Source organism: Polyergus mexicanus, unplaced genomic scaffold (genome assembly GCF_030449975.1).
Source record: "Polyergus mexicanus isolate NDT 795.1 unplaced genomic scaffold, iyPolMexi1.0 SCAF_11, whole genome shotgun sequence".
Lineage (NCBI taxonomy): Eukaryota > Metazoa > Arthropoda > Insecta > Hymenoptera > Formicidae > Polyergus > Polyergus mexicanus.
The window spans coordinates 988,808-1,014,872 of record NW_027223331.1 but is presented as its reverse complement, the minus strand read 5'-3'; the positions used below and the strand labels follow the sequence as shown (position 1 = coordinate 1,014,872).

General features: G+C 38.0%; 2 protein-coding genes across 7 annotated transcripts in view; both read left to right on the top strand.

Annotated features, from left to right (window-relative positions):
• The window catches only part of LOC138937458 (enolase-phosphatase E1), a 36,458-nt gene extending 13,280 nt beyond the window's left edge, over positions 1-23,178 (top strand). For 2 of the 5 annotated variants that reach the window (XM_070303768.1, XM_070303769.1), the window contains exons 3-10: positions 3,580-4,236; positions 17,978-18,476; positions 18,586-19,061; positions 19,290-19,471; positions 19,611-19,951; positions 20,254-20,328; positions 20,405-20,602; positions 20,714-23,178. In XM_070303768.1, the coding sequence (XP_070159869.1) occupies positions 3,580-4,236; positions 17,978-18,476; positions 18,586-19,061; positions 19,290-19,471; positions 19,611-19,951; positions 20,254-20,328; positions 20,405-20,602; positions 20,714-20,797 (2,512 nt within the window). In that variant the 3' untranslated portion in view covers positions 20,798-23,178. The remainder of the gene's footprint in view (positions 1-3,579; positions 4,237-17,977; positions 18,477-18,585; positions 19,062-19,289; positions 19,472-19,610; positions 19,952-20,253; positions 20,329-20,404; positions 20,603-20,713) is intronic. The other 3 variants (XM_070303770.1, XM_070303772.1, XM_070303771.1) reach the window with 3 other exon arrangements.
• Positions 23,179-23,609: 431 nt separating this feature from the next.
• LOC138937581 (3-oxoacyl-[acyl-carrier-protein] synthase, mitochondrial) lies at positions 23,610-26,038 on the top strand. 2 transcript variants are annotated; one of them, XM_070303981.1, is made up of 4 exons: positions 23,610-23,645; positions 23,946-24,214; positions 24,433-24,813; positions 24,886-26,038. In XM_070303981.1, the coding sequence occupies exons 2-4, from the start codon at positions 24,016-24,018 to the stop codon at positions 25,629-25,631; spliced, it is 1,326 nt and encodes a 441-aa protein (XP_070160082.1). In that variant the 5' UTR covers positions 23,610-23,645; positions 23,946-24,015; the 3' UTR covers positions 25,632-26,038. The 2 variants fall into 2 exon arrangements, with proteins under 2 accessions (XP_070160082.1, XP_070160081.1); XM_070303980.1 differs by lacking the exon at positions 23,610-23,645 and having other exon boundaries at positions 23,678-24,214.
• Positions 26,039-26,065: the final 27 nt, after the last annotated feature.

Sequence of the window (26,065 nt, the reverse complement as noted above, 5' to 3'; positions counted from 1 at the left end):
AGCATTAGAACGGACACGTCTATTAAGCTGACTATTGTTTTTAATTTCGAAAACGGAACCAAAGATATTTTACAGAATAGCAGATAAAACGGACAGATTAACAAAAGAGCTTCGAAATTTAAAAGATTTTTAGAATGATCTTTCGGTTAGACATGCCTACACTATTCAGTCTCGCTCGAACCTTTCGTTTATGATTAATCTTGGCTGACTGTTACGAGAACGTAACGGTGTCAATAATTTCCTGATCAATAAAGCCTCCCCGAAGCGGGGGCGGATTTCTAATCGAACAAGCACGCAATAGACTATCGAACTGGTCACGAGCTCCATGTATATCGATATTTATACAAATATATCCAGCAGATTCTACCGATCATGAACGATCGTCGATTTTTACTATAATAGTAAATTTTTAATAAAAATTAATGAAAAATGTATAAAATATCGAATTGGGAGTTTGATAACACACGCACGAGTCTAGAAGAATAGTTTATGGTTTGATCTTATGATTCGTCGACGATTTCGTGTCTTATATAATATCCATGATCACGGGAGGGATTTAATAATTCTGAAGATGTGTCTCGGAGGACAAGCTCTTCTGGACCTATTTCGATAGCGTTAAAATCTCTCGCCGCTGGAGCGACCCGTCGAGGTACTCGTTATTTGCATGGATTCTCTTGCCATTTACGTTGTAAATGGCGAATCGTTACTGTTATCGGCATCGATCGGCTTGTTCGTAATATTTCGCATGATAAAAGAAGAAGAAGAAGAGGAAGAAAAATCTGACCTAATTACAGCCGAAATATTCTATCGCGATCGATACGCTGGATTAATCACGGTAAAACAGTCTCGAGTTTTTACTCTTTTTACGCTTAATGTTAATATTTCATTAAATTGATGAGAATCCTTGGAATCCTTTTTTTTTTTGTGTCGCGCAACTTTCTCATCGTTCAATCCCTCGGGAATGAATAACATATCCAAAACTTTCCCTCGAAAACTGTACCTGTCACTGCTTCAGAAATCTCATGTAGGGATAGAATAGACATATTTTAGAGAGACATACTTCTCGTCAAGAAACATCTTTTCCCTGTGACTAAATTTCGAAAAATGCATCGTTTTGGGCGAAATGATTAAACGAGAAATTCTCAGATTTTTATCCTTTCAACTAATCATTATATTATTATATTGAAGCGAAAACGCGCGATTCCCTTTTGATATACTAGATATAAAATTTTAACTCTTTTTTTTTTTTTTTTTTTTTTTTTTTTTTTTTTTTTTTTTATCGATTGACATAAAGGATATTTATCATGTCAGTCCCGCAGGGATCTCTTCACGTTTCGACGTATTGTAATAGTGTTACAAATAATTAGCGAGAGTGCACGGTTTGAGAAACGTGCGCATCTCAATACGTCTCGTGAAATCATTTAGACGATTGGAATAACGAACGATGAGAAAATATCAGAAGAAAAATAAGACATTTATATAATGACTCTTCCAAGGACGATTTATAGAAATATTTATAATTTATAGATTCGGGACACGAGTAGTTAAATACGCTTAAAAAATTCAAGAAGATGTATACTTTTAGAGAATCGATAATATATTTTGATCGTAAAATATTTTTGACATTGCAAGGGGGGTAGTGCAAGCTAATCGCTACAACGGCTACGATTTGACACCGCTTTGTCGCGCAGCGAAGAAAAAGAAAAGGGAATAATCAGGAGACGAGGTCAAGATTGGAAGACGGTGGTATCAAAGAAGCAATGATATCGCGATAAAGCGATAGCGCGATACGGCGATGTATATTTGTTTATTCACTTTGGAGAACGCAAAAGTCCTCGTTAGATACCGATCGAACATTACGGTGGAGTGCGGTGATACGTGTAAGTGATGTAAAAACACGTCGTAGAAGAGAAAGTGAAGGTGGTGCCAGATCGACGAGATAACCCGATGATAATCCCGCGCGGGATAACCCGGAAGGCGGGCGCGTCACGAGGGTGCCGAAAACGATCCTAAAAGGACCCTCGATTCGCGATAGCTTTCGCGCGGCGATCTTCCTCCCTCCCCCGCGCTTTCCCTTCGAAGGCCGACGGCCTTCGCGCGCGCGGCCGTTCCTTGCAACAACCCCAGGTTGCTGCGCGCCCCTCTTCCTCCCTCCCTCTCTGCCGCCGCCCCCCCTCCCCCTTCCCCTCCGCCCCGTCCTTCTCCACCGACCGACGTCCTCCTCGTCATCCCTGCCGCGACGATAGACGGTGGAGCACGATCATTGGTTCACCGGGTTCACGCAGGCACGGTACACGCAGCTGCCGCCTCTTACGCTACAGGCCGATCGGAACAAGACGTCAGTTCGGTGGAGAAGCGTCGCGAGTGCGGGTGAAGCGCGTAATCATCCCTGTGCGTGCGTGCGTGCGTGTCATCGTCCCCGTGTCCTTTTCGTTTCGTCCTTGGTGTGTGTGTGTGTGTTTTTTACGCGGCTTCGACATTCATCCCTCGCGAGATCTCTCTATCCTTTTCTCTCCGGCATACAAGCGTTCACTTCCGGTGTCACCAAGATCCATTTAAGAGGTGAGTTTCTCTCTGTGTCTCTCTTTCCCTCTCTCTTTTCAATCGCGTTCTCCGATCGCCTCAGACGCCGGCCGGCCGGCCGGCCGGCCGGTCAGCCGGTCGGTCATTTGATTATTTGTTCTGTCACTTACAACGCCATCTCGATACGAACTGGTAGTCGATCATCGTAACAGGGTACAAAAGGCGACACCTCTCGCGAACGCTACGCACTGAATCTCGTCGCATATATCATTGTTTGACATTGCGTGTTTTATCTCTCCACTTATTCTCCCTCGCTCCTCTGTCTCTGTCTCTTTCTCGCCCTCTCTCTCTCTCTCTCTTTCTCTCTCTTTATTTCTCTCCCTTGTTTTCGCGTACTATTGGTTTTACCATCCCTTTGTTTTTTGACTCAAAAATATTAAAATTTGTCGAGTGGGGAAAGGGATATTCGCATCCAAAGTTTTAACAATCACGTGTTATTTATCTGAGCGTCATTATTATTTATTTCAATGCGTTATCTTCATCTCTATATAAACCCGCATCTTATTCCCTCTTTTCCCTTTTAAATTAAATTTTCACTTAATCTTAGACGCAATATATCCTTTAGACGTCATTATACACTACCTTTCTTTTTCCTATGTACGTCCTATTGTTTTCTTCGTCTCCACCATTTTCTTTTCCTGCACTTGAAAAATCTCATTATTTTTGTCGGAATAATTGTAATCGAAGGTTATTTTAAGGATCGACATATATATATATATATATATATATATATATATATATATATATATATTTTTTTTTTTTTACTTTAAGGCTGGACTAAAAAGATTGGTCCTTATTTCATTGGATACTGGATGACGAATCAGAATTTTCCTTTTCTAAAAGTAGGGACGTATAACATCCCCTCATCCGTCCCCGTATCTTGATTTCGTTCACAACGGAGCGGAGAACATTTCCCATTAAGATCACGCCCGCGCTCGAGTTCGCTTCGTCGTCGCTCTTGGTCGTATATAGATAACTCCAAGTCACTCTCGATAGGATGCCGCAGTGTGCCGTATCAACGTGCCGCAATAGCCATCGTCGGACCCGCAAACAATCGGTCCGCTATCACCGATTTCCGCACAAGCCAGAAGTGCGCGAGTTGTGGGTGCGCGCATGCGGTCGCGAGCCCCTCGCCAACGGCGAGGCGCCCTTCAACATCAACACGGCGCGCGTCTGCTCCCGCCACTTTCTCGTCGAGTTCTACGAGGACGAGAGCAGGGAGCAGGTGATGCAGGGTAACCAGAAAAGGAATAGACTCCGGCTCGGGGCCGTGCCAATGGTTGCCGTGCCGGTCCGCGTGGAACCGTGTTTCGATCTGTTGAATGAGAACGAGAAGAAGAGATCCGTCCAGGCGGCCCGTATCAAGGTTTCCAATGCGAAGCGGGTTCTCCTTCAGACGGACGGACAGAAGACGGCCAACCTGGACCAAAGTGACGAGGGACCACAGTGTAAGGCGGAGGAAGGTGGCATTAGTAGCGGCGAGACCAGCACTAACAGCGATAGCAACATTAGCAATAACAGTATCAGCAGTAGTAACCGTTGTGTTATAAACGAAAAAGAAGAAGAAGAAGAAGAAGAATCTGAAACGAAAGAAGGGAAAAAACTCAAGTTTCTTAGGAAGCTTGGTCTCATTAACGTTGAGATATTATCTTGGTGAGTCACCGTTTTTTCTAAGCTGCTCCGTCGCCACTCGGCAACTGAGCTTTACTTTTTTTTTTTTTTCAAGTATTCATATTTTTATATTCGAAATGTGCAAAAATAAAAATCATTTAATCGCTCTCTAAGAGCGACCTAACCTGAACCATCCGCCATTTTGGTCTTCGTGCACATGTTAGGACGCAGAGCTTGAAATAATATCATCTCTCCCAGTGTTTCATCGCGTGCGTGTAAAAACAGGCTGATTATCAATTATCGCGACGTCTTTCTCTTGCGATTAAATCTCTTTTATCGTTTTAACTCAGATTTTGTAATATTATACGTCACGTGGCGATAAATATTCTTATATATAAATTTTCTCTATATATTATATTTACTAATTATATTTATCTATATTTACTTTTAATTATATCTATTTTTATTTAAAAACTAGGTGAACAAAGAGAATAAATAAAATTTTATTTATATAAAAATATACATGGGGGAGGACCATCTTTTTCAAGCATAAAGATTATCGTTGCCCGTTAATTTTTTACAATAAGATAACAATAAAATATACAAAAAAGATTTATTCAATCTTCATTCGAATGCAGTCATAATCAATATCTGGAAATTTATCATGATGATGTATATAAATTGTCGCAAGATTAATTTTATATATATACACAGGATGAGGCATTTATATTGAGACACCTAAATATCTAAAAAATAAAGCAAGATAGAAAGAAACGTTTCAGACAAAAGTTGTTCGGTTCTAAGGGGGTCGTAAGATGCCATTAGTTTGACCTTGGGTGGAGGCCCTTCGGAGATTTCAATATCAATCTTGTTTTATTTTCTTTGACACCAATTGATGTCTCTCCTTTTTTGAGTTTAAAATATTAAGGTAACATTATTGCAAAATAAATAATTTTATGAGATATTTCATAGTTTATATAAAATTATGTCGAAGTAAAGTAATAAAATAAAGTATAAAATATGTCGTAAACTATTAAACTTTTCGCCATCATACCCCTATAACTTTTTATGCAGAATGTTGCATGGAATCGATTTATGTAAAAAGATTTGGGTATTTCCATTTAAAAAAACAAGCTCGACATTGAAATCTCCGTAAGCGCCTCCATCCAAGGTCAAATTAATGACATCATCTTATGACCCCCTTAAAATCGAACAACTATCTAGCTTTATTTTTTAGATATTTAGGTGTCTCAATATAAATGCCCCACCCTATATATATACACACACACTCTTATATATTTTTATGTATTATTGTATATATATAAAATATTACATTTGTTATGTTGTTACGATTTTTACATTGTTCTTCATAATGTTGCGATGATGACTGCGTCATGAAACGCAATTGAGGCCGAAAAATTTTAGCACGTGACGGAAACGCGAAAAACTCATCCGCCCCATTGATGTCCTTCGCGGAGGACAATGGTATCACTCGAAAGACTCCCCCCGATAATAAGTGTGTTAGTCGGTCGCGTGCGCTCGGTGTCGCGTTCTGCGGATTTCAAGGTCGTTTCGCCGAGAAATTCGATGTTCCTCGTTGACTCCCGCACGCGAATGCTTCTCGTTTTGTCGAACAAGAAAGTTAATGACACGATAACGCTTAAAATCGTCTGCAATCAGTAGACGCACACAGTTGGAAAACTTGATTTAAATTTAACGTATATAGCATGTCCCAAACGGTCCACACAAATTTTCGTATTAATTTAACATAATAGGTAAATGGTGACAATATAATAATATGTTAATATTTCAACACAAAATAAATGCAAATTTTATAATAATTTGAGATAAATTTTGTGTAAAATCAATATATTTTTAATGATAAAATTAATCTGGAAAAATGTTATTGACAGTCTGTAGTCACTCTCACTCCTATTGTAGAATAAAATCAACATTTTTATTCCGTAAACTTTAACAGATAAATCCAGTCACTAATAATACGGAACATATTTATCGTGTAAAATTAAAAATATGTGCGTATTGTGTTATTTTTACTCCTTTTCAGTTGTTTTAATAATTTAACATTTCAATTCAATTAACGCGCGAATGTGTTAAATATTTAACACGAAAATTTTAACCGGCATATTTTTTGACAAAAAGAAACACAAATTTTCCAACAGTGCAGAGATGAAAGAAAAGACGAAAGAAAAAAAACGTTTCCCATTTTATCTGAATCATTGAAATATAACAAAAGCGGTAGTAAAAAGTGCATTACTTAAACTTGACATTCTTTCGAACTCTATAAAATACACTTTGAAATCACAACACTATTTTCATTCACGCTACCACAATTCATGAATGTCGGCATACGGGTCTAGTCTTAAGAAGATTGCACCATTTCAATGCAAGGGGAATGTTCGTTATCGATATCGAAGAAACGTGTTATCGCTCGAATCATATTTCAAAATAATGTCATGCGCATATGCGCAAATAAGGTGTCACGCACAAAACGCTCGTTGACAACGCGATATGAAACACGAAACACATATGTTCGAGCTTACTTGTCAATTTTCTACAAAATAACGGGGGACCGATAAATCTCGGGATTAAAAATGAAAATTTTTTTTATATTATATAAGAATATTTATAATTAAAATACGGCAGTAAATTTATTTTAATATCTAAATACACAACGAAACTTCAAAAAAACCTAAGAAGGCATTAAAAATCAAAGTTTAGATTACATATTCTTTTGAGGAAATGATCGAAAGTTGCGTTTTTAATAAGCTTTCAGTTTTTCAAAGCTAGTTTCACAAAGACAATTTGATCACATAAAGATCTATATATACTGTACTGTACATCATGTCACTCTAACGTTCAATATTCTATATGAAAAATGTCTGCAGCGGTCCAAAATGTGACAGTCAAGTATGTGTATTATTTATATATGTGTGAATTTACTTGAATGTGCACAGATCTTAATTTTATATCGAGAAATCACGAGCAACTGGTATTTTTCAAATGATCCTTTTTTTGATTAAAGGATTATAGGAATCTAGAAGATCGTATAAAAAAAGATATTTTTGTAATATCGTGTAATGGTGTGTTATTTAAACAAATAGACAATTATAATACTTCGTTTTAAAATATATTTTTAATAATAAAATCAAGAGATGACAAATCGCAAAAGATATTATTGTTATCTTGCTACAATATCTTTTACAATTGTTCATCTTATTTTTTCATCTTATTTCAACAGTCTTATATCCTTAAACAGGATTCATGAATAGCGGCGGGGCTCATCGCACTTGCGTTGACCTCGAAAAGTCCGCGATTATGTTTACTCGGTCGTACTATGGACTTTGACGCGACCGACCTGGCAATCGATCGGGCACAAAGTTGAACAGCCACATAATGCACGGAGGATTGCGACAACGTGTTGCTGCAACGGCATTTGCACTCCTGCTTTATTTATCTAACAAAGTCGGTATCGGTTCCTGCGTCCATTAATATATTATATAATTGCAAAGAGAATTGTACGTTTTTCTTCGATACAAAATCGATACGAAATACGAGACGGTTCGGAGAATATCAAGAAGGAACGGTCGTAACTTCTCATCAAATGATCGCGCGAAAAAATTTTTATACAGCCAATTTAATCGAACTTGACCTTTTTTGCGTGATGCCGCGGATTTCGAGAAAGTCCTTGTCGATCCGGGATATCGATCGCGAACATATTACATTTTTGGCATCTAAGATGATCATCCCTGTGTTTATTATTTCTGAAATAATTCTTATTGTGTAGTTCAATATACGTATAACAAATTTGAAAAAAAAAAAAAATATTATATTTCCATATAATAATTATAATATTATAATATTTTCATATTTTTATATAATATAAATCATTAATTTGTCATATATATATACATACAGGGTGTCCCCAATTTAAATGGTAAAACTTCAAGAGCGTGTAGGGGACCGAAAAAGTCCTTTAGAGGTTTGCTCGTTTTTACTCCATTTTAGAGAAAATCGCAAAAATTCGATCTCTCATTGTCAGTTGCTCTCTTGAGTTGATTGGCATCGAATAAACTTTTTGCTTCAAGGTTCCTTACATATGTAAACACTCGATGTTATCCTTTACGGTGCCAATCAATTCAAGAGAGCAATCATGAGACCGAATCATAGATGCGGTGCACCAAATATCACTAGAACAATGTCTAGCTGCAATTAATGAGGTCAGTGCTAGATGTAACGCTTGCATCGCTGCGAGAGGGCAACATTTTGAACAATATCTGCGTTAAATAGATGATAACATAAATAAAATGTAAATAAATAAGTGAAAAAACGAAAACTTGTGCTGTTTCTTTTTTTTGTGATTTTCTCCAAAATGGAGCAAAAACGAGCGAACCTCTAAAGGACTTTCTGTCTTAGCTTTTCGGTCCCCTACACGCTTCTGAAGTTTTGCCATTTAAATTGGGGACACCCTGTATATATCCCATATATACGCAAACACATTGATTTATACGTTAGTCTTCATAACATAAGCATAAAGCTCTCTCTCTCTCTCTCTCTCGTGAAAATATTCTGAGATTTTTTAAAGTTCTGACCGAGTGTCGAGTCGAGAATGTTCGTCGTCGAGGGAAAAATAGAAAAATACGAGTCCTTTGTCGCGCGAGGTAACGTGCCATAGGTCTACCTGCTTGGGTAGCCTCGATCTAAGCCGTCTCCAACCTAGCGTAACCTCGTGAGACCAGCGGTTCACCAACGCGAGAGAACGCGTCCTTGGCGCTCAGGGACACCTCGGACGTGCGAGACCGACCGCTCCTCCATCCGCGAATTAGGTCGAGACGACGACGACGACGACGACGACGACAACGACGACGATGAGAGAGCAAGAGAGTGAGACTCATGCTCTCTCGTAACCAATTCGACGTCAATAATAATAGCGCGACTTCGACCGCCCTCCGAGGTTTTTCTTCCACGTCATCGGATAAACGCGTCGAGAAGAGTGGTGTAATTTTATTTTTATTTATTTTTTTATTTATAACGTCGACAATCATCCATTGTTATATCATACGATTATGTATACACGTTGATGACTCGAAATCGAATTTTGCGAATAATGTATTATACAATCCTCTGTAATCTTAGTCTCTCTATTCGAATTATTTTTAATCTATAGGGATTCAGAAAGAAATACATATTTCGCCGCGAACTAGTCGCGCGAGGCTATCGGTAAAAAAAAAAATTATTCCTTTCATAAAACTTTTCTGGCGACCTTGAACCTCCGACCTTGCATGGCACAGTGCCAGGATGCACCACCATGGACTTCTTGAAACGGGCAGGAATACAAACTTAAAATAGATTGCGTTTTAGATAAATTTATTCAAACGAGATATAACATATTTCTCCGCGTTGAATCTTACGATTGAGTTCATCATTATTTTGACAGAAGAAAATATGTGCGTTAAATTTTTGCAAGACCATTAAATTTCCGCTATTTCCACATATATGTATATATATATATATATATATATATATATATATTGAAGAAAAAAAAATATATATATTGGATGTTTACTCCCTGGAAAAACATGAAAAACTTGTAATTTTCAGGAATTTTTTATTTGGAAAAATCAGGAAATTTTATTGGAACTGGAGAAATTTCTTTTTGAAATTTGTTTATCAATAAATTTGCTTCAGGGAATTTTTTACAAGATTTGAGCAGATACCCTGAATATATAATAAATCAATATAATGAAGAAAAATATATATACATATATAAGAATAACGAAAAATGAAATAATATTGCACGTGTAAAATTTCTCTGTTCGAGATACGAATGTATTTGTGAAATTTCGGAATGACGGGAACAGGAAAAAATTTTTGATAACACGGAAAAGAGAGCAATTCTCACATATTTTATCTATAATAGTCTCGAGTTTAAATGAGATCATTGAAACTTAATGGGAATTTAATATATCAGATAATACAAAGTGGAGAAACTGGCAAGTAAGAGGCAGAGCGTGGTTATTGATGCGCAAACTTTTTATATATTTATTGTTAAATTTTAATAATAAACATGCATTAAAAATGTATATTTTGGATCGTTTTTTTTAAACCTCAAATTTTTTTGTACCTGGAGAAATCAGGGAATTCGCATTGAAATTTTATTGGGATTTAGTGAATTTAAAAAAAAAATCTCTCTGATAATTTTGCTCCTGCAAATGAGAATTTGCGTTTTCGCTTTGTATATATGATTGTAAAGCATTAGAAAACGCGTGCGGTAAAAAAAAAATTCTTTAAAATATTCTCTTCACCTGGAATTTTGAACAAAAATACCTGGAAGATCAGAGAATTTTTAAGAAATTTTATTACAAAATTTGAATAGACACCTTGATCGATTTCAATTTAAAATTTGACTGCAATAAACAGAAATTGCGTGTCAGGTTTTAAAATAGCAATATAATCTTTATATATTTATATTTATATTTTGAAGATAGACCGAACAACTGTCCGAAATATTTTTAATCCGTGTTTATTATGAAAATTTAACAATAAATAGTTTGCGCGCCAATAACCTGGCTCTTTCAACCAATTTCTCCATTTTGTGTATCGTTCGTATTCTGAACTTTGTTACCGTTATTATTAATATATCGGAAATTGCTATCTTCTAATCGCGCTCTCATTCCCTATACGTATCCTTCCCGTTTTTCCTTCGCCGAAAGCGAAGGTCCGAGATATGCGTCATCCGTCCACGCTTAATAGCTGTCCGATTGTGCAACGAAGGCGAAGCGCATATTTTACCTCCTCGCCTCGCGAGGATATGCATTCCTGATCGTTTAACGCGCCGACCTTCTTAGAGGACCGTCGCTGCCCGAAGGTTTCTGTTTCTTGCGCTCGCGGATCGCTCTGTCGTCCCTGATTCCGTGTCTCTCTCGCTTCTCCTCGCGTTACCCGCGCACAATTTACCTTCTGTCCCTACATCTCCGGATTAGAAGGCGCGACCAAACTCGTAACTCCGAGAGCCGCCGACACGCACGAGCACGCATAATTCGCCATAATAATCGCCGCGCAACGCAACAACTATGTTACGATAATGTCTCGTAATTTCCGTTTAACCGGTAGCAAAATATAATCTACCTGGTTTACGGTTTTTCGCTCCTGCGATTGCTATAATTTACGCGATAAATCTTATCGAAGGATTATTTAGAAGGACAATACGTATTATTAGAAATTATTTTAGAAAGGTATATGTTATTTGTATTCTGATAACGTAAAAGAGAGGAGTGGCGGCGGGGGGTCATAAAAGATCAAAATCTACTCTTCTTTTTTTTTCCTTCTTCTGATTATGCCAAAAAAATGTGTGAAATTTTTAAAACATATATCAATTCCGATCGATTGACAACCTGATTCCCATTTTCGTAGCATATAAAAAAGCTTTAAATCTTAGGCCAATATTACAACAAACTTTTTAAGAGCATATTAGCTATAAAATAGAAAATTTCTAAAGACTCAAGAAATTTTCTATTTTGCAATCAATCAGTATGCTTAAAAAATTTGTCGTACGACAAATGTAATTTTGCCCTTAGATTAAGCCATTTTCTCAAATTCCGAGAAACGTCTGGCTCCCTTCTGAATCTAATCATCTTTAAAGCGGACAGTGGATCAAACGAATAAATGTGAAAATGTATTTATTAGACATATATTTTTTATTTTTTCAAAATAATTTTTTTTTTTTTTTTAATTACAATTTTCTTAAAATATCCGTGATTGATTAAACAACTCTTTCTCTCTCTCTCTGCGCTCTTCTTCTAATATTTCTTCACGTGTTCGCTTGATCCGGACCCAATGAAGTTCGTGGAACTTGAAAAGCTAGGCCGAGAGCGAAGGGCTACGATCGCCCTTGTCGAGTCGCAAGCACCGGGGGAGGAGTAGCGACTTGGAGACGGCGGCGGCGACGCTCGGCGACTTGGTCGTGACGCGATCAGTAGGCCGGCCAATTGCGAGCGCGCGAGAACGTCGGCTGTCGGGGCTCTCGTAGTAGATGAGCGGCACGAATAGAAGAGAGTGAGGGAGAGCGGGCACGAATGCGGCGAGTTGCCGCCGCCGCCGCTGCCGCCGTCGTCGTCGTCGTCGTCGTTGCCGAGGAGAGGAGGTAGGTGGCCCGTTGCGCTCGGTCGTGGAACTCTCGACCCCGATACCGCGTCGTGGTCGATGCACGTTCCCCTGCGTCTTCCTCTTCGTCGTCGACTGCGAGAGGGAGGGAGATGGAGAGGCACTCTCGAGCGCTCCGCGAGGACGTCGATCGAGTGTAACGCCGGGCGTCGCGGTTTTTTTTTTTTCCCATGGATTTCTCAGGACTACCTACGACTCCTTTTTTTTTACCCTTCTCGAAGGGGGATTGCTTGGTCGAGACGATCGAGGAGAGCGAGTGTGTTGCGTAACGTCCGAAGCAAGCGCGACCTTTCGTGACCTCCCTTGCCCGCTACCTGACGAGAACGAGCACGACGTTGGAGGGAGTTCCGCGAGACCAAACTCTCGCTGACCGATCGGGCCGATCAGTCTGCATCCGCTGGATAGCGTGGGAGGTGGCTTGGCGAGGTGGAGGACGACGGCGAGCAGGGACGGGAAAGAAAGGTGTCGCCGGGTGAAAAGGATAAGATTCGATGAAAAGTGGAAGTGCAGCGCGCACTCCGTTCGTTTTCCCGTTTGACGTTTGCTCGTCCAAGTGTCAGAAACAGGGGTGGATGATCGCGAAAGAGAAACTGTAACTCGTTCGCGAAGATAATGGGATTCGTCAATCTTCGAGTGTAAACACGCTTGACTGCGACTGGACACACGCACGACCTCGATCCGTTTATCAAGTTGTAAGTTATGAACTTTATACTTGTCGAACTCGCGTTCTCTCTTCCGCTCGCCGTGCGACGCCAGTGCAATTTCATCGGCAACGATCTAATAATAATAGTGCGCCATGCGACGCAAAAGTAACGCGAAACGTTTCGTTAAAAATGAAAATTGCCGAATTATTTTGCAAAAAATAAAAAAAGAGAGTTATATTAAAAAAAAAATAAACAGCTGTTTGATGAAAACTAGCGAAAAAAGCGAGACCGCGAAACGACTGGAACATTAAGGTCTGCTTTGCAGATTCTAAAGAATCGAAGCTGCTTTCTAATGCACTCTGTTCCGGCGCGATACGCCGGCGCATCGCTCGATATATTTATATACCCACGTGTGTTAGAGAGTCGTTGACTTACCGGATCTTGAAGAAATTGCCCAGTGCTGTAAAAAACGCTATTCCATTTCTTCGATAATCTCTTATCAATTTTTCAACCTGCAAAAATCCATCCAATCGGTGAGCAAATGCGGAATGGAAAATAATGCACAAATTTGCATATATATATATATATATATATATATATATATATATATTTTTTTTTTTTTTTTTAATCTGTTTATCCTTGGAGAGATATCTTCGGGTCTCGTGCAAGATCGCATGATGGGAAAAAAATTTTAATCGCGATTAGAAGAATGTACGCGATCTCCGAGACTCGCGCGCTCTTCCGTTCGTTCACCGGCACGGCGATTTATTTTTCCCGTTTCACGTGCTTGCGCATTTCAAACGAGTGCCGCCCATCGGACAAGTCTCGCTTTCTCCCCTCACTTTCGCTATCGTTATATCGTGAAAACGCCAAGGAAAGCTAATAACTTCTCGCTCGATGACTAGATGTAAAAGATAGAGCGCGACGAAAAAATACAGATATTGTTTTAAATATTTAAATGATCGCGACAAAAATCATTCGGACGCGTTTACATGTGTTTGCCAGTTACCATCATCATTCGCGATTCCATACATCTTAGTTATCGCGTCTCGCGATGAATGGATCCGTGTCAATAATCAATACTATATCCTCCTTTCGACGAAATCTCATCCGCGTAGGAAGATCATTTTTATCCGATCGTTTAAATAAAAATTGCACGTTGATATACGTCAATGAAAATTTAAATTCACTTACGAAACTGCGGTAAATCTCTATAGTCACCGCCGTAGAGATCGATGGGGACGTTCGAGGTGGTTATCGAGTTTCTGCGGGTACACTCGAAGGGCTTCCCGTATTTCCGAGCCCTTCCCGAATACGGTGTAATAACGACGCGTCTCGAAAATCTCTCGAAGCGAAATTATTCGTTTAGAAAAATTCGAGAGGCGATGAAATCATGCGGGCGTCAAATTATACGAAATTCCTCTTTGCAATTGTCGAATACTTGGTTTATTTCACTTTTGTCTTCCCGTTGTCTTCTTTTCTTCCGTTTTCGACGGAGACATCAGTGTCGTGTACTTTGACATCGTGTCACTTCCCTATACATTTATAAAGCAATTATATCGCGACGTGTTTTATTAAGCATATTAACTCGCCACCCGAATAAATGTTTTCTCATTATGTATACATGTACCCTTGAATTAATTTAGCCACCGGGTGCAATCTGTTACTATAAAAAATATCGTGCAAATCGTGCGAAATTACAAACTTGTACAAATTCCTTCCTCATCATTTTATTTCGCTCACAAAGCTCTCCTCCTCAGAACAAATGGGTTTTTCAATTTTGGCCTCCTCTCATAGAGGAAAGCTTTATTACAAAATTTAGCCCGACATCTCGAAATTTTCGGAAATTAGAGCGTGCATAGATATTTTTCAAAAAATTCAAAATTTCATAAAAAAAAAACCCTTTCACCAATTCTCAACAAATTTAATACCAACCATCTTTTAATGATACTTTATTCATGTTATAAAATTTAGCCTGATATCTCAAAATTTGCGAAAGTTAAAGCGTGCACAGACATTTTTCCAAAAATTCCAAATTTTATGAAAAATGTACCCTTTCGCCGATCTTTACTAAATTAAATATCAAACATTCTTTAATAATACTCTATTCGTGTAAAAAAAATTTAGCCGGATGTCACGAAATTTGCGAAAGTTAAAACGAGCATAGATATTTTTCAAAAGATTCCAAATTTTATAAAAAAATGAACCCTTTCACTAATCCTTACCAAATTCGATACCAATCATCCTTTAATGATTATTCTATTCGTGTAAAAAAAAAAATTTAGCCTGATATCACAAAATTTACGAAAGTTAGTATTGTACTTACACAGATATTTTCGGTCAATCCGTACATATATACACATACACATACGGACATTTTCTAAAAATATGATTTTTCGATATTTTGAAAGATTTTGAACACATTGACATAGAAAAATGGAAAAAAAATTTTCTCACGAAAACAAAACTTTCTTTATAAAGTAACAAAAAGAAAGAAAAGTGGAAGCGCATTCTTTGGAAGCTCACAATATGATGCGATAAAATAATCTCTTTCGACATCTACATAACTGATTTCTGTGTTGACGTTCGTAAAAAAGGAATACACAGATTTATTCAGTCATTTCGTTAATGATGATACCCAATGAAAATCGTTAGACTCATCTTTCTTGAAGCTTGTCTGTCTCGGAGCGTTTAATTATTTTATGTGGTTAATATTTAATCTGTGCGTATGTGTGTTTTCAGTTTCTCTTCTTTTCATTCATTCATTCATTCATTCATTCGTTCGTTCGTTCATTCATTCATTCATTCATGTATGTGTTTTCTGTTCACTTTACGTAACAATTGTTTTCAACGGCCACAATATCAAACAGATAATTGTTAGTGATAAGAAGGGTCTGTCCTAGAAACGGGAATGTGCTCTTATCTAATCGCTACAAGACGACGTTTCCCTACACGATTCGGGTTCTCGCGAGCAAGGAAGAGTTGCTCGCGCGCCTTTTCAGAATTGGTACCGCGAAACCTATATCCGCGTCTATAAAGCGCAGTGAACGCGAGTGGGTGCAACGAACTCCGCTCCGTATCTTTTCCTTTCTCTCTCGTACTTTCTCTCTCTCTCTCTCTCTCTCTCTCTCTCTCTCTCTCTCTCTCTCTCTCTCTCTCTCCCTTTTCATTACACCCCTTCTCCACCGATTGGCATCATCCCATCCTTCCTCCCGACCTTCTCCTCCTCTTCCTTCTCTTCTCTGGCCATCTCGCTCGACGTCTCCTATCAAACGCGGCGCACGCGGATTAAGGTCCATTTTCGCGCGATCGCAGCTCGCGTTCCACCACGACGGAATGCGTCGAGTGCGACGATGCGACGCGAGTGCACCGACGACGTCGCGATGTTAAGGGAACATGCCGCGATAGCGTCAACGTGGCATGACGAGAATCGTCGCGCTTAAGGGCCCTCTCTATTATAGCAACATGAACAGTTGATGATTTTTAAGATTTTTTTCCTTTTTTGGGGAAAATATTAGGAATTGATCTTTCTAATCGTGTTTGTTTTATAAATGTTATTATTGATGTTCCAGTATTTGAAAATCTGGGATATATAGCGTTTCTTTGTTCAATACGAGCTTTTCCGCTCGTAACGTGTTCAGGGATCTTAGAAAATGTCTCGCAACTTGATCATCATCAGGTCCCTCGCTTGGACGCGAAATGAGAAAGAGAAAGGATCTCAGAAAATCTTATAATCCAATTTAACATCGAATTAAGAATAGAGATACTAAATTCCACATAAGCCGGAAATTCCATGCCATGGAATGATGAAACTGTAATAAATAACTGTCATCTTGCAATGAGGAAAATTCGTCGTTTAATATACCTAAACCTTTTCCGTTTCGTCAAACAACGTTGCTTTATGCGCGTTTAATCGAGACACCGATGGAGCACTGATTAAATTGCGCCACATCGTCTAATTATAGCGCTAATCAGGTCGTGATATGAAGATTTTATTTACGCCGCTATGTGTGAGGACACGGCGCAAATTAATGAGAGCGTCGCGACGCCGCGGGAACCATTTTACCGGCGTCGCCGACGTCCTTGGGATCCTCGGCGAACGATTATTTTCTAGGCAAGGTCGATTGAAACTCTCCTAGCTTATCGGTTTATAAATGTCGATCGTTTCTCTCGAACGGATGTTTTGCAGGATCGACCTTCTGTAAATGCGAATGTCGCATGTTGCGCGTGATTTTCCTGAAGTGAATCTCGATGATACCTAGGAAGAGTTTCTTCAAAAACAATTTCTTAATCATTGAACTTAATCTTTGAATCTCTACTAAATTTTTGGTATCATACGAATTTCGCGAAAGACACGTTCGGTGAATAGTTAATTAATGATCGGATTTTAGAAAAAATCGGATTATATATCTAATTAAAAAATTTGCAACAATTACAAGACGATTATTATTCGATGAATTTGGAGTTGCTAATAATTAAAAAATAATATATAATGTATTGCGCAATATTTGTTATTTCCTACATGACCAAGTATCTTATCATATTTTATAGCCTTACCTATAGGGAAATTTCATTAAAATTAACTTGGAGTTTATTGTATTCTGTAATATTGTACCTCTGTACGAAATGTATATTTTGCAATCAAAAATTTTACTTATTTGTGAAACCAGAAACTATCTTTGATAAATATTAATTATATATTTCATCTTCTTAGTCAGAGGATGGAAATAATTTTTCAAAAATTTTACTACACATATAGCTATTATAATTGTACACATTATTCTATACATATTTACATCTTGCTTTTTATTTATAATAAATTTTATACGATTAAAATTATTTTGCTATCAAACAAGAATAGTCATAATCGATTTTAGATATCAAAGTGAAATGTCTGAAGTCCACCTCTTGAAGCACTCATCTCTCGTTATTAATGAAAAATATCGTTGTGATTGCAGTTTGAATAGGATGCACGCGATGGAGGGTGCGGCCGAAGGCAGGCGAAGGCAAGTGGACACCGCGGAGGATGACAAAACGCTAAAGTCGTCATCGTCGTCGGAGATACCCCAGAGTCAACAGAACGGCGCCGCTCTTCCGGAAGAGACGGCCGCGGCACCGGCGGCCACTGTGAGTCGCGTTCGCACCAAGAGGAAGGCGGAATCGCCCGACACCGAGACGCCGGACACGAAGAGCAGACAATTGCTGGCGGGTACGTCGCGACAGAAGGTGGCTGTTGCGAGCGGTAGCAACGTTACGCAACGTCACGTTAAAGTTGCGTCCGAGTCTGTCGAGAGCAAGAAACGGAAATCCACCAACGGACAGTTGTCTGTGAATCCCAGGAAAAAATTTTGCAACGAGGATGAACGAGAAGAATACATCTCGCAAATTATCGGCAACGACAATGAGACAGTCAACGTACTTATGGTGAAGGCTGATCGGCTGCGAGCTGATATTGCGGTGAGTGTCTCTTGAAGTTGTGATTTCTTATCGGAACTGCTTTTACTCTCTTTCTTTTATTTTTTGTTTTTTAACATTTATAAAGATTTCTACTGATCTCTATATGCAGGCTCTCGAGAATTTAGCGCATGCCAAAGAAATGGAATGGAACGAGATTCTGAGAAAGAGGAAGCTGAAAGAGGAGGCATACGCGAGACTCGAAAGAAAGATACAGATGACAGCTTACATGGAGAGTGATGGTCAACTACCGGATCCCTTGCCGCTTGCTACATCATCTTTGGAGCCCGTCGAATGGGACAACAGCGACAATGCGATTTCTGTATCGAGAGAGAGATCGTTCGAGTGTAAGGAGGATCTAATCGGAGAAAGATCTTTGGATTCATTGAAAAGGGAGAAAGCTGCGAAGGTTAACCCGCAGCAACGAATAATTCCCCCGAAAACCAATGGGGAAAGTAATCGTAAACGAAACCAAGCGTCGAGTCCGGAAAGTCGGCAGATCGGAGAAGGTCGTCAAGGTGCGATAGTGGATGTCAGATCTATTATCGCTGATCACAGGCTCAAGCATCCAGAAACCGTACCAAGGAGGTAATTACGATTAAATAAGCAAGAGACTTTACAGAGAGAAAGAGAGAGAGCGTGACTTTTCTATAGCGTCAAATCGATATTGAGTTCTATATAATCTCTGTAAATATTCGAGAAATAAAATGTATGTTGGTATATTGGATCGGCATAAAATGTAATTCGTTAAATTATCATCATTTCTTTGATTAAGACACATCTTATAAAACTAATATAATTTTTCTAATTACACAGAGGACGAAGGATGAGGAATTCAGTGAATATCGGGCTCGGAGCTGGCGGCGCCATGGTCGAAACGGGACATAATACCGACTCGAGACCATCTAGCACGGAATCGTGCAAAAGCAACCCGAGCACGAACGATTCTATGAACTACAAAGATATATTAGTGCAATTTGCCAAGATGAGCCAACAAGGTAATGTTCGTTTCCTCGAATTTTTAACTTAATTAATTTAGTTTATTTCATAAATTACGAGATGTATTTAATTTGCAACGACATTCGCCGATTGGCCGGTGATTAATGATTTACAGTCACGTTTCAATATTTTGTTTAGGTGAAGGTACTGCAGCTAAGGTACCGCAGAATTATCCGGACGTGACGCTTCACCCTGTAGCGATACCCTCATCCGCAGCCAGCCAGAATACAGCATCTCAACCGACTGGTTCGTTGCTTCATGGGATTCTAACGAAAGCGCAATCGCCAAGATCTACCACTTTTTCACCTACTTTAGCGAGATTACTCACCGCACCTGAAAGAGAAAGGAATTCTCCGGCGGCGGCGGCAGCGGCGGCGGTGGCGTCTATGTCGCAGCAGAGTGCCACAACCCAACACTTTTCGCAGACGTATCAAGGCTCTAATCTGGTTTCCATAAACGATATCCTGTCTTCTTCCAAGGTTTTTTGCTTTTTTTATTCCTTGCAATTATTAATCTTTTTGCAATTTAAATCAGCGTTATTATAGTCTGCAGTTTTCTTTAACACCATGAGACTGTCGCGGTACTCGAATGTTCGAACGTATTATAACCAAGTTTTATATAGCATATAAATAACAACAAACAATAGTATATAAATGAACAGTATAAGTTTTATGGAAAATCTAGATTTCCGAAGAAACCCGGAGTTCACTATCTGGGTGAGAAGTTGGGCGAGAAATAAATTCATCTTTTGATAATACGAGTAATACGAGACTTTTTTTAGGCTCGCACAGAGATAACTATAACCCCCGTCGTCAATTCCTCTGCGCAATCTCACTCCAACGATTTAATACAAGTGGTATAAATAATTTTTTTTTTCAATTTATTCACACATATTTTTGTGCATATTCCAACTGTCAGATTGAATCTTCTAGGAAGATGTAGAGGAAGAAACAACGGTAATCGACGATAGGAAAGGAAGTTCCACGAGCGGAAGGGACGGTAAACAAGTGGCAAAAGACAATCCGCCTTCACCAAGCGCTCCACCAAAGTGTCAAGGATGCATGATTCGTCCTGCACAATTTGTTTGCGCTGGATGCGGAAATCAGTGGTATTGCAGTCGTACATGTCAGGTATAAATAGTTCAGTTTATGTCGCATATATTAAATCACAATGTATCTTATGATTTTTATCGATTTGTATTAATGATTAATAATTATATCAATGATTTATAATATTGGTAGCTTGCCGCATGGGCAACGCATTCCGAGTATTGTTCGGATTACCCGCTTGAGTCCGAGAACAGCAAGGTCAAGCCCAACGTTTAACACCCGACGTCCCTGCAGACTCGGTGTGTACAATGGCATCAGGCGAGAGATATTTGTATAATATGAATCTAGTCAAGAAAGAGAAAGCTCAAGGATATATTGAGCGAGATGCTTAAAGAAAAATCGAGGGATTTGAAAAAACATAAATGATGTTGATCTAATATGGGAAAGATTTTTGTCTAGGCGAACGAACGGTGTTGCCCTATTGAATAGAAAGAAGCATTTATTGACGCTTTAGAACCCCTCCTCTCCCTCTCAAAGAAAATTCTATCTTCTCCTCTTTACAGAGCAAATTCGCAGTTTCCTACATTTGTCGGAATTTTAGATAAACTAACTTCTCTTGATGACCAAAATTAATGAAACATTCGATGCCATTGGTTATAAGTGTTATATATAATTTTTTAGATTTTCTTATACATGGATGTGTGTGTACATATATACAGGGTGTCTCATCAAAAGTGACCATTTCATTTTATTTTTAACATTTAAACTAAAAAAGATTGACCATAACAAATATATATCAAATTAAACGAATTAAACTGAACTCTATTATGACCATAGCAATTGTTTGTAAAAGCTATCTGTGTTAAGAAACGGAGAAATATGCATAATTTTTTATAACAGTGTGGATATTCCGACACAATAAAAATTGTAGCTCTATTTGAAATGATGTAAGTGCGTTAGAGATTGACGTATGTTATGTTATCATTTGATCATAATACGCGAGTCACAAGTTGGCCATATCGCAGGGTTAAAAATGAAAAGGTAGACGTCGTCCGACGATATTTTAAGCCAATAAAACTCGTATAATATATAAAATATTTACATTAAATCATATTTACATTAAATCGTTGTATTCGTTTCAAACAGTGCTACAACTTTTATTACATCGAAATATCCATATTGTTACAAAAAAATATGTATATCTCTCCGTTCATTAAATAGCTTTTATAAGCAACATTCGTGTTAAATAGTTTTTATAAGCAACTACTATCCCAATAGAGTTCAGTTCGAACCATTTAATTTGATATATATTTGTTATGGTCTATCTCTTTTACCTTTTGGTGGAATATCCTGTATATATATATATATATATATATATATATATATATACGCGCTAGTTGAAGATTTTGAGTTCTCGAGACATGAATACAGAAGGGAATAAAAAGTAATACCGAGGCATAGTAAAGCACAATAGTAAGAGTATCGCGATGCTGTACATAATTTTATACGATTTAACAGAGTTGTTCAGCGTCGAAATTTAGAATGTTGATTAATAATCGCGTGCCATGCATAAGATCAGGGGCGGATTAGGATAAATTAGTCCTGAAAAAGATATTGAGAAATATTTTCTCCATTTTTTTTATTTAACACTCCATTGTATCGAATAAAACGCCTGGTTTTATAATCGGAATATATTCTTTATAATGAAATACACATTGATTACGTTTATTAAAAAATATTATTTCCAGTATATACATCAATTGTTCCAATTTTTATATTGTATGTGTTGAAAAACATATATTTTCTTTTTAAATCTTGCTTAGACACTTAAGTTAGAGAGATAACTGTTTTCTTTTTTTTTATAATAATGTGGATTTTCTATCTTTATTTTGATTTTCTATCTTTGTTTTTTTTTTCTCTCTTTTCCTCTCTTCTTTGTTTTATGTTATAAGGACATAGAAATGATGATTGGACAGAATATCAAGAAATATATGAAATCTACAAAGTACATTATGTTTAGTACTCGCAATATGTGTATTATTCATACAGGGAACACTGTGCATTTTGTTATAAAAAAATTAATTAATAATTGCTCTTTATTCGATACATTGAAAGGGTAAAAATGAGGTGTTTAATCTCTCTTTCCTTCTCTTTTTACCTCTCCCTTTCTCCTTGATTTGAATCCTTAAAAAATCTACGTTTCTGAAAACTTATTTTACACTTTATGTCCAATTATATTTCTTATCATCTATGATTTGTACAATATATTGACTTTTGTATATGAAACGCAGGCTGCACAAAAGCACAAGTCAGGTCTTGCATACAATCATGTATAAAAACCTATATAACATGCAATATTTTATATTACTTTGTTACCAACGCATATGTAATATTTAGATTTAACAAAATATTAGTTTTAGTGTACAAATAAGATTTTTTTTTTTTTTATTTTGTTGGTGACATTTGCATGTTTTAATTCTTTTTTTAAAATTAATATGTTATCTTAAACGACGATTATCCCTGACATAATCTGTAGCCCAAAGTTCCTACAGGTACATGCGATACACACACACACACACACACACACATACATATATATACATATATATATTTTTCCCAATTACAAAAAGCGAACCAAAATAAAGTTTTTAAACGTATTCTCTGTGTGTTATTTTATTGTATTATCTTTCTTGGTATTTGTCATTGTAATGTATTATTACTCTTGATGATATGTAAAACCATTTTCTTTTTGTGTTTCCAATCTTTTGATCAATTCTTATTTCGAGTATTCTTTATCTGAAATTAAAATAGCATATGATTGTATAAAGGTGTTAATGCTGAAAGATTAACTGCACCAACAATTCTAATTAAAAAAATGTCTTCTACTCTTAAATTATAGAAATTAACAATAAGATTTTGATGTAAATATAAAATCTATTTTTATTGTCGACAAAGTAGAACGTCTGCAATTTTATGCGCCGATCTTTTTGTTTCTAAGATGCGTTCGGAAATTTTATCCGTAGGGTAAAGTAGTATTTAAGGCCGGATCTACAATAAATGTAGCAGAAATGTAGTAGGCCTTCAGCCTTTAGAATTAGGCCGGGTCTACAATAGCTGACAATAGGTATTGGTTGAAGAACATTGTGTGAAACCTCTAAAAGCTGTTTGGACCTTCCTAAAAGAAATTGGCAAAATAATATTATAAAGATGTTCCTTTTTTTTTTTTTTAATATGAAATAACAATAGGAAACAGAAATCATATAATAATACATAAGATTATCGATACTTAAGTAAAGAAATGGAAGTGTCAAAAAAACCGAAAAATAACTACTTGATTGATACATTAAATACCTTCTCATAAAATAAAAAAAAAGTTCAACGCATTTTTATAAATATTTTTATGTTTTACGTGATTATGATGAAGCGATGCAACTTGCATAATTACTGAAAACAAAGCGTCTGTTAAGCTGTCTAATATTTTTGGAGAACCCGCAATGTCTATACCACTCGTAAACATCAGTCGGTCCTTGACAACTATCGCGAGGACCAAACGCCGTGTTGTTGTGACAGGGATAGGAATTGTGTCTCCTTTGGGAGTCGGGACGCGAAATGCTTGGGAAGCTCTCATCGATTCTAAATGCGGAATCACGAAACTTTCCGAACCGGATTACAACAAGTTACCATGTAAAATAGGTGAGCAGTATGTAAGATATTGCTTTCAAATATGTATGTTGTAAATTTATTTTCTGTGCCTATGCCATAAATATATAAACAGAATATTTATCAACTCCAAGTACTGTTATAAGTATCACTCAAAGCTATATTTTATTTTTTGTACAATAGTCGTATGACAATTAATCCATATAAAATGGAGAAACTGAAATATTATTGAATTAAATCATCTTTTATAGCTGCGTTGATACCGAAAGGAGATGCTCCTCATGAACTTAACATCGACTCTCACTTTACGAAAAGTGAGTTACGCACAATGTGTTCTGGCACTGCATATGCACTGATAGCTACAGAAGAGGCACTCTTGGATGCAAAATGGACACCAAATGATGAGAACGATAGACGTGACACTGGAGTTGCAGTAGGAATGGGCATGATAGATCTAGTAGATGTGTGTATGACACACGAAGCTTTGAAGAAAGGATACAGTAAGGTCAGTCCATACTTTGTACCAAGAATATTGCCGAATATGGCAGCTGGTCAGATCAGTATTAAATATGGCTTTCGTGGACCGAATCATGCTGTGTCAACTGCGTGCGCGACGGGAGCGCATGCCATTGGTAATTCTCTGATTAGCGAAAGATCTTATTTCGTTTCCACCTATTCTAATACATCATAATTACTTTCCGCAGGTGACGCATTCCGCTTTATCCGCGGTGGCGAAACGAGTGTGATGGTATGCGGTGGTGCGGAAGCGTGCGTCTGCCCATTGGCGATAGCTGCGTTTTGCCGTCTACGTGCGTTGAGCACGTCGAGAAACGACACGCCCCAGGAAGCATCGCGACCATTTGACCGGGATCGCAATGGTTTCGTGATGGGCGAGGGCGCCGCGATATTAGTGCTGGAGGAGCTGAACCACGCGCTCGCCCGGAGCGTGCCCATCTACGCGGAGGTGCTGGGCTATGGTTTGTCCGGCGACGCGTCTCACATAACGGCACTCAGTGAAGACGGCATCGGCGCGTTATTGGCGATGGATCGGACGGTGAAGGACGCTGGCATCGAGACCTCGGAAATAACATACGTAAACGCGCATGCCACGTCCACGCCATTAGGCGATGGGATCGAGGTGAAGGCGATCGAGTCGCTGATGGGGGACCACAGTAAGAATGTGACGGTGACGAGCACCAAGGGTGCGCACGGACACTTATTAGGTGCCGCCGGTAATCTGGAGGCTGCCTTCACGATCTTGGCAATCAAGGAGGGCGTGATACCACCCACGTTGAATCTAGACAATCTGGATATGGAGACTCGTTTGAACTTCACACCGCATACGAAGGCGAAGTGGAATACGACGACGACGCGTCGAACGGCTTTGAAAAATGCCTTTGGCTTCGGTGGGACAAATGCATGCTTGTGCTTCGCCCAATATGTCGATTGAACAGGTTTGAAAACTATTACAATTATAATATGCTGAGAAACAGAATTCACTATTCTTTCTATTTTTTTAAACGCAATCAATTGAGGTATGTAAATACGAAAAATAAACCCATAAGAGACATAGACAGTTCCTTTCTTATTGTTCAATTGATACAGAAAGGACACTATTCTTGTAACATATGTATATACCTGAAACAAGAGAAGAAAATTCAGTGACGAATTAAATCTGATTACACAACTGATTACCAGTATTGAGCAGTTTAAATATTTTTAATAACTTTTATGCAACATACAATATATGTAAATATGATTTACGATAATAATTCTTTTTATAGAATGTTTTTGCAGTGTATGTATGAATGTGTAATAATAGTTACACACAGAGAGGATGTACATCGGAATAATAAAATATATGTGTATATATATATATATATA